This window comes from Chelonia mydas, chromosome 9 (assembly GCF_015237465.2).
Source record: "Chelonia mydas isolate rCheMyd1 chromosome 9, rCheMyd1.pri.v2, whole genome shotgun sequence".
NCBI classification, from domain to species: Eukaryota; Metazoa; Chordata; order Testudines; family Cheloniidae; genus Chelonia; species Chelonia mydas.
This window is the reverse complement of record NC_057855.1, coordinates 100907572-100917038: the sequence shown is the minus strand read 5'-3', so window position 1 is coordinate 100917038 and position 9467 is coordinate 100907572. Positions and strand designations below refer to the sequence as shown.

Sequence of the window (9467 nt, the reverse complement as noted above, 5' to 3'; positions counted from 1 at the left end):
AGGATGGTTCAAAAATGTTCTCCAAGGGTAACAGGAACATACTGACCCCTCCCAAAAGATAAGGTCAGGATAACAGTACATAATTGAGATGTTTTGATTGAACCAACATGTACAAGGTGATAATTAGGCACATCAGGGGGCAGTGACTAACTATGTCAGAGGCAGTAAGTAACTTGTTTGTATCAGGGTATAAAGATGCATCTCAGAGAGAGTATCTTCGTCCAGCTGAGGGGGGAATGAAAAGTCCCACCATTCACTGAACCACGTCCATTGTCACCGGTATACTTGTCTTAGTATCCTTGTAGAGTCTGCCAGGTGCTATTACCGTGCTTTGTCGACAGTAAACCTGGCCTAGTGCCTTCGTACCTTAACAGATCTTGTGGTCATTGGGCAGTTCACTCGAGGTCTGCTGTGCTGGCTGTCTGCGCGAAAGTTTACATGAGGTCTAGAATGTGTTAGCTGCCACCTCACCTTCTTCCTAGACACCTTTTATCCTCGCCAGGACAAACCCTAGCAGGTTCAGGATCCTGGCTGCACAGGCATCTTGATCCCACCAGCGGAAGTGTGCAGGGACTATTTGTTCTCCGTGGGTTGGTAACAAGACACTGCTGCTTAAAGGGCAGCTCTGAATCACTATCAAAACTCTCCTCCCAACTAGTGAACATAGGGAGAGAACAACCTGGGCAAAACAGGCGAGCAAGAGATGAGAGACCCGTTCCCCACACAAACCTAGTGAGGCTGAACAATGCACTTATTCAGGAGCAGGAAAGGAGCAGACTACAGTTCTTGAGATTTGGTGTATATAGTTCGCTGGGCCCTATATAGGAGTAGTTCAGGGCAGGGTCTGTGGGAATGCAGGGGAATCGGGAAAGGGATCATGTCAGGGTCATGGGGCTCAGACTCTGAACACGCACGTGTGCGCGCGCACACACACACACACCCCTTTCGCAAAGTAAGCTCTCTGTATTTGTCTGAGGACGTCTGCAATACAGGGTTTCATCTGGTATAAATAAAGTACAAAATCTTACAATGTCTTAATCATTATTTTAACAAAAATACTAAAAACTTAGTAAAAACTGAAACCAAAGGGGGAGGGGAGACTACCAAGCACATGGGATCTCCATAAACCTTTGTAGAAACCGGAGTAAAAACATTTTCTCTTTATGATAAAAATCACTCCCTCCCTTCCAAGAAGGGCAGCTGCAGAACACGGAGCCTGGGCAGGTGCCCCAGGGACAGAGGGGTTGGGAACAGCCACCAATGCGGGAGGCTGTATCCAGTCCACAGTGATGTCTCCCTCCTGGATCGGGCCCAAGTGCCATGGCTCAGTAGCGTCCAAATGGGTTGTTGTTCTGCTGTGGCTGTGTATCTGTTCAGATCAAACACAGAGTTAGACAATCACAGGATTCTGGACCAGCTAGGAGATGCCCATCAGCTCTGCAATTCAGAGTCTGATTGTGAAGAGGAGGGGTTAGGTAGGCAAGAGAAGGGGCTACTCAGGTCTTAGACTGGGACACTGCACCTCTGTATCACTTGTGGCACTTGATGCTCTGCTCAGATGCCACACACTCTGGTGCCAGCTCCTGGGGCTTAGGATAGCAATACTATCAAAATTCCACTTGCTCCTGGAAAGGTGGGGATAAATTGTGTCAAACCCAGCTCTCTACGCCTCTTCTGCTCAGCTCCACACTGGTCCTTGGTGTGAAATAAGTGTGGAACAATGTGGCACTGAAAGGGAGCGGGTAGCTGCCTAGGTGATGAGGTTGGAAGTTGAATTATCGTCTGGGCTTTTCTCTTTTAAACAGAACACCTGTAACCCCTAGTTCTGTGCAGCACCCCCGCCATACAGAAACCCAAACACTGCTACCGCCACCACCAGGTGGGTGCACAGTATGAACTGCGCTGGGCCAGCTAACTACCCTGGAGTTCCCACCAATCATCTAACCTGAAGAAAACTTGGGATCTTCAGCTAGTGCAGAATTCAGAGGCTCACATCACCCAGGAGCATGTCATCAGTGCTCATAGACCACACTGGTTCCCACTTACTATCCAGGTGCTGGTTTCAAGACCTATCTAGCTTGACAGCAGGCAACCTTAGAGACCTGCCTCCCCTCGAACTCAAGACCAACTCGGATGTTCTTGCTGATCATCTTTAGATGCAGTGTGCTCCAGGATTGGCTCCTGACTACAGGACTCACTAGCCCTGTGGGGCCAGACTTCCACGACTTGTCGGTTTACTGTTACCTGGTGAGTGGGAGCATTCAGAGTCTGTCATTCCATTACAAAATCCAGCCATACAGCATGCTGCTGGGCAGGCCCTCAGCAGGAGGGCAGGGCAAACCCAGCCCCAACCCCACACTGGGAAAGCCTGCTGGTAACTGGGGCATTGGAGAGATGTTTTTTTCCTCCTCTACAAGTATTTTAGTCAAAGTCACTGCTCACGAAGGCATCAACCTGACACTCCTGGAGACTAACGGTGCAGCACAGACAACAGCAGCGCAAGCGTCTCCTGCCCCAGGTCTCACCCTGAGCTGGACAGGGAGGAGCATGACTCACCCAATGCTTTGTGCTCTCTGCTGAGACTAACCATGACGGGAGTGATCTGTGCCACGTGCGATGGTGCTTCCCGCTATGGGGATGCGTGCACTTGGAACACAGCAGTCTCCAAGACACACTCTAGCTGGGATATATCACTGAGGTTTATCCCTAGCTGCAGCCTCTTTCATACAGCAAGGAGGTTGCAAGGTTTCTGCTGGATACAAGACCTTGCCCCAGTTACAGCAATATGATCTACATGGGAGCATGCCCAAAGGCTCTCGGAAACTCCAGCTAGAGAAAAAGGAGCAACCCTTGGAGTGGTGCTTCTTACAGGGAACATCATACACCTTTGCTCTGGGATCTGACTGGCCCCACGTTCACTGCTGGTGCAATCTGGGGGGATGGTTTTACTCTATAAAGATCTTTATGATTTAAGGCCTGTCTACACTACAACTTTAAACTCAGTGGGCAAGCAGTCAGTGACGTGGCCAGCTTGAAACGAGGCTTGTGTCTGTACACAACACACTCACTACTCAGGGAGGCATTGGCCTTGCCACCAGAAACATTATTTTCTTCCTATAGCCCATTCCACAGGCCTTCTGCAGCGCAGAGCTGCTAAAATCATGCCAGTGTAACCAGTATGGCTGGTCCTCCTTCCTTTTCCACTCTGCAAGAGGGCAATGCATTCTGGGATGCCATCTGAGCTGCTGGTGCCACGCGGTGTGTGTCCTCCAGGCACTCTCCCCATCCCGAGGCCCTGGGGGAGAGCAGCTCGGACTTTCAGGAATGCACCGATATGGGAGGCAGCACAGTATGTGAGTCCACACAGCAGCGCTTTACACAGCTCCGCCCTGTGTATGTAACCGGGACAGAGGAGAGATTCACGAGCTGGTTACAGAACTTATTAGAGGCAGCCTCTCTCTGTACTTCAGCACTATCCCCTGGAGCCACGTGCACTAGAAGCCCCTCAGATTGGACTAACTGGGGGCACTCAGCCCTAGAATTCACTTCCTCCACTGCAGAGGAGGGCATGCTGCAAGGCTTAAGCTGTTTGCTCAGGCATTCTCAGAGGGACCAGGGCGATACGTGGTTAGGCTGATGGATAGTATTACTGTCGGGCTGTTATTTAGTGTGGACTTTTCTGGAGGCTGATTATAAATGCACTTTTTACATAGGAAAGATAAAACACGACTTCTGCAGTGGCATAAGTGTTCCTGGTGCTTTTCAGACAAAGAAAGTCACAGGCCGTCCCCCATGAAGTGCACATTCTAGGGATCTATGGAAAGAAACCCAATCAACCAAGTCCACACAAGACTACCACGTGGTTGGTACTGAGCACTGCCAGATTTCTGCCTGGAGCCTAGAAGTGAAAGGCTCCATAACCCAATCAGGCAACCAGTCCTGTCAAGAAACAGGGTGGAAATGGTGGCCTTAGAAGGGAAAAGGACCATTTACCCCAGTCACCAGCCACCCTGTGCCTCTGAATTCTTTTTCTTGACTGTTACTATGGCTCTCAACACCTTGGAGAAACTCTGCAATCTCACTTGCATCTCACTGGCTCAGTGTATAACGCAGCCTCAGTGAAGCATACACAGGCACGGGAAGGAATATGTCACAGCCCATAAAGGAATATCTAATAGTTCCTGCAGTCACAGCCTCATAAGAAAAATAATGTATAGATACTGGGATTCAAAGGAAGAATTTAGTAGGAGCCGGAATCCAATTTTAAATTGTATTTAGAAGACTGCAAAGTGATGGCATCGCTGTGTTAGATGAACCATAGAATATCAGGGTTGGAAGGGACCTCAGGAGGTCATCTAGTCCAATCCCCTGCTCAAAGCAGGACCAATCCCCAATTTTTGCCCCAGATCCCTAAATGGCCCCCTCAAGGATTGAACTCACCTCCCTGGGTTTAGCAGGCCAATGCTCAAACCACTGAGCTACCCCTCCCTTTTGCTGCACTGAGATGTGGTCACTTGGGGCAGGGTTCAATACACCTGGGCAAAGCCATGGCTGGGCTGTGTCCTGGGAAGTAAGGCAGCATATGTTTGCATCCAGCATTCCTTTGGGGAGGGCTCTGGCTTGGGTGTTTAATAGTTCAATTGCCAGTTTTATTATATAAAATTACTGATGTGATCTGTACAACAGCAGGATGGCCTGGAGGGATACACTGCCCTGCTGGGGCTCAGGCAGCATCCCACATGGCAGTGCTCAATAAAAAAAAGTCTCTCACTGACCACGCCCTGAATAAAGCACCTCCCTGGCTGCCCCATTAGGCATGAGCTCCCGAATTTATACTCCCGTTGGGATCGTTGGGAGCCAGCAACGACGGAGGCTGCGGCACTGACACAGTGGTACATCCAGAAAAGCAGACCTGACACGTTTGGGAGAGCTGCCCGACAGCCTCCACAGACACTGCTGCCCTGGCCCCTCTATCTGCAACAGGTCTACAAGGTTGCTCACTTGGTTGGTAGTACCTTGTGCTCCTCTCTCTGCCTGCGGCCCTGGCACTGCTAACAATAGCTATGGTCATAAAAACATAGGAATGGCTATACTGGGTCAGACTAATGGTCCATCTAGCCAAGTATCCTGTCTTCTGAAAGTGGCCAGTGCCAGCGGCTTCAGAGGGAATGAACAGAACAGGGCAGTTAATGCATGATCCAAACTCAGCTTCTGGCAATCAGAGGCTTAGGGACACCCAGACATGTGGTTGCATCCCTGACCATCTTGGATAATAGCCATTGATGGACCTGTTCTCCATTAACTTACCTAATTCTTTTTTGAACGTTGTTATAGTTTTGACCTTCACAACATCCCCTGGCAATGAGTTCCACAGGTTGACTGTGCTTTGAGTGAAGAAGTACTTCCTGATGTTGGTTTTAAACCTGTGGTCTATTAATTTTATTGGGTGATCCCTGGTTCTTGTGTTATGGGAAGAGATAAATAACACGTCCCTAGTCACTTTCTCCCCCCCAGGCATGATTTTATAGACCTCTCTCATATCCACCCCCCCCCCCACCCATCATCTCTTTTCCCAGCTGAACAGTCCCAGTCTTTTTGATCTCTCCTCGTGTGGAAGCTGCTCCAGGCCCGTAATGATTTCTGTTGCCTCTCTCTGTACTTTTTCCATTTCTAATACATCTTTTTTGAGATGGGGAAACCAGAACTGCACATAGTATTCAAGGTGTGGCGTACCATGGATATATACAGTGGCATTATGATATTTACTGTCTTACTAGCTATCCCTTTCCCAATGGTCCCATTCTGTTCGCTTTTTTCACCACTATTGCACTTTGAGTGGATGTTTTCAGAGAATAATCCAGAATGACTCCAAGGTCTCTTTCCTGAGTGGTAACAGCTAATTTAGATTCCATCATTTGGTATGAATAGTTGGGATTATGTTTTTCAATATGCATTACTTTGCATTTAGCAACAATAAATTTAATCTGCCATTTTCTTGCCCGGTCATCAGTTTTATGAGATTCCCTTTGTAACTCTTTGCAGTTTGCCTGGGACTTAACTATCTCAAGTAACTTTGTATCGTCTGAAAACTTGGCCACCTCACTGTTTACCCATTTTTTCCAGATTATTTATGAATATGTTGAACAGTAATGGTCCTAGTAAAGATCCCTGAGGGACACCACTATTTACCTCTTTCCATTCTGAAAACCGACCATTTATCTCTACCCTTTGTTTCCTGTCTTTTAACCAGTTACTGACGTATGAGAGGAACTACCCTCTTAACCCATGACAGCTTACTTTGCTTACGAGCCTTTGGTGAGGGACCTTGTCAAAGGCTTTCTGAAAGTCTAAGTACACTATACCCACTGGATCCCTCTTGTCCACATTTCTTGATCCCCTCAGAGAACTCTAACAGATTGGTGAGCCACGGTTTCCCTTTACAAAGTCATGTTGGCTCTTCCCCAACGACCTGTGGTCACAGCGAGATGGTGTGTAAAGAGACAGGGGAGCGGGGGCTTGCCCGCCCCCGGCTATCACTTTACACTAGGACCAGTTCTACGGAGACAGACACTTTGGGCGGGGCAAGGAGAAGAGGCAAGGGGAACGAGGAGCGCTGGTTTCTTACTAGAGAGTTGCTGCTGAAGCTGTCGGACCAGGGCAGCGGTTTGCTGCTGCTGCTGCGTCTGCTGGAGGCCCTGGCGCTGGAACTAGAGAGAGAGAAACCTGGTGAGCGAGAGCCGCTAGGCTGGTGGGGACTCAGCCCTCGCGCAGGCAGCCAGCACGTGCTCCCCGTGTTGGGCAGCAGCTAGTGGGGCGGAGAAGCAGAGTGCTGCAGGGAGCAGGAGGGAGGGTCTGTGGACGGCCGGGCTGTGGCGAAGGGCTCGTCCCCTCTCGCTCTATGAGACACTTACGATGGGCTGCTGAGGAGGAAGAGCCTGCATCCCCAAGCCGGGAGGCTGGCCCTGGGCTTGCGGCTGGGGAACGGTGGAAACCTGTGGCTGCTGCTGTGGTGGTGCCTGGGGCTGCTGCTGCTGCTGCTGTTGTTGCTGCTGTTGCTGCTGCTGCTGCTGCTGCTGGAAAAGCGGAAGCAGAGGAGACCGTTGGCGACGCGCCAGGGCAGGCGATGCAATGAGACAGGCGGCCTAGGGAACGCTACAGGGAAAAATCTGTGACTCAAGAAACAAACAGCGACCTTTGACTGCCCCTCAGCCTGACCACTAGACGTGGTTTTCTTACGGGTGACATGGCAGAAGTGACTTCCCTCACAGGGCTCAGAACAGAGCCCCGACCACCCAGCACAGGGAGTCGCTTGGGTCTGCGCCGCCTGCGACGTCACCACCAGAGAGCCACGCTCTGACGGGCTTGGTTGATGGCGATGTCTGGGAAAATTCTGGACCCGCTTTTTTTCTTTAATTGAAAAAGCAAAGAAGAAAACAGAACGGCAAACATGCGTGCGACGTTGCGTGCATGAAGAAATGACTCACCGTGTGCAGGAACAATGGTTCTTCGAGCTGCGTCCCCCTACGGTGCTCCACTGAGGGGTCTCTTTCCCCCTGGGCTGCTGATCGGAGAACTTTGGTAGCAGTGCCTGCTCGGCCTGTGCATGCCCTGCCGTGAGGCTACCCAGTGCTGCTCAGGTGAACCCTCCCCAATTCCCTCTCTACTGCAGAACGTATGATGAGAATTCCGAAGTAGAGGGGAGGAGGGCGGGTCGTGGAGCACCCACAGGGACACACATCTGCACAAGGTGAGTAACTTCTTCTTCGAGTAGTGTCCCTGTGGGTGCTCCACTGTAGGGGACTCCGGAGCAGTATCCCCTCCGGGAGGCTGGGGCTCTGGAGTCGAGTCTGTGATGGATGATAGTACCATGGCGCCGAATCTGGTGTCTGCAGCAGAGTCCCCAAGGATGGCATAATGTTCAGCAAATGTATGCGCAGATGCTAAGGTAACTGGTCTGTAGATTTATGATATAGGGATACCCTTGAAGAAGGTGACGGATGAGGAAACCGACCTTGCGGAATGTGTGAGATTGTAGATGGGGTGCTAAATTGCACATCTGATAAAAGAGTTTGATCATTTGAGACTCATTTAGAGAATTTTTGAGCTGAAATTGCTATGCCTCTAGACCAGTCCATGACAGAGGGAAGAGTCTTGAAGATTTTCTAAAACCTCTTGTCCTGTCCAAATAAAAGGCCAAGGCTCTCCTTAGATCAAGTGTATGGAGGATGGTTTGCCCTATTATGCTGGTGAGGCTTGGGATAAAAGGTTCGAAGGTGAATGAGTTGGTTCACGTGAAATGTGGAAGTCAAACTGGGAGTGAACTTCAGATGTGGTCTAAGCAAGACTTTGTCAGGTAAGAACACTGTGAAGGGGGGATGCGACCTCAAGGTTGCTATCTCCCCTATCCTTCTAGCCGAGGTAATGGCGATACGGAACGCCGTCTGTGACACTGCACCCCATACTCTTCATAGTGATATTATTAAGATATGGTCATAGCAAAATTAGGATGCATTTTAGGCAAGGTAAGTCATGTGCGGTGTCATTGGGAAAGTTATGATTTGCTGAATATGATTATTCTATTTGTATGCACCTATCATTTTTGTATCTGAAGTTATGAATGTGGACTGTGTATCTATATTTCAAATGTAGTTACACCTGGATAACGCCCACTAGGCAAGATGCTTTCAGTCTAGACAGCTGGTGGGGAAGGGCCTATTCAGGTCAATGAGCCATTAGGGAGAACAATAGGCCTTAAGAGAAGCTTATCTCCCACCTGGTGAGCCTTCCTGAGAACACCACAGACAGCCTGTGAGTGATGGGTGCTATGACTATACAAGGACATGTGACCAGGCCCCAGGATGCCGGTCTCCATCTTGGGATGTCAGTATTTTTCCACAGACTTGTCTGGGAACCAAGCTTTGGAACAAAGGGTTCCCGCCATACGCAAAAGCTATATAAGGCAGGAAGTGACATCATCTGTGGTTCTTCACTCCCCATACAGGAAGACTCCTGGAAACATCTGAGGAACAAAGACTGAACTGGGGGAAGTACTGGACCAAGGCTAAAGGGATTTCTAGCTTGTGTATGAAACACCTGGGAATTCCAAGCTGTAAAGCAAGTGCAACTTGCCCCTTAAGAATTTGCAACCTGCTTGTATCATCTCTTAGGGTGAGAATCTGCTAATTCATACCCAATCTATTTAGTATATTAAGCTTAGTTGGCGTTTTTTGTTTATTTGCTAGGTAATCTGCTTTGATCTGTTTGCTATCCCTTATAATTACTTAAAATCTATCTTTTATAGTAGTTTTTGCCTTATCTAAACCAGTGAGTTGGAGTGAAGTGTATGGGAATCATAGTTCAAGGGGCAAAGGCTGATACATATTCCTCTCCACATTGAGGGGGGGGGGACTTTATGAGCTTATGCTGTACAGTTCCCTCTGGAATCTAGTCCACTTCTATAGGTAAGT

At 49.2% G+C, this 9467-nt stretch overlaps 1 protein-coding gene across 10 annotated transcripts in view; it reads right to left on the bottom strand.

Moving 5' to 3' along the window:
- Positions 1–943: 943 nt before the first annotated feature.
- MED12 (mediator complex subunit 12) overlaps positions 944–9467 on the bottom strand; it is an 81244-nt gene continuing 72720 nt past the window's right edge. For 4 of the 10 annotated variants that reach the window (XM_037908318.2, XM_037908320.2, XM_043522770.1 and 1 more), the window contains 3 exons: positions 6912–7073; positions 6626–6707; positions 944–1369 (listed from right to left, as the gene is read on the bottom strand). In XM_037908318.2, the coding sequence (XP_037764246.1) occupies positions 1326–1369; positions 6626–6707; positions 6912–7073 (288 nt within the window). In that variant the 3' untranslated portion in view covers positions 944–1325. The remainder of the gene's footprint in view (positions 1370–6625; positions 6708–6911; positions 7074–9467) is intronic. The other 6 variants (XM_043522771.1, XM_037908319.2, XM_043522768.1 and 3 more) reach the window with 2 other exon arrangements.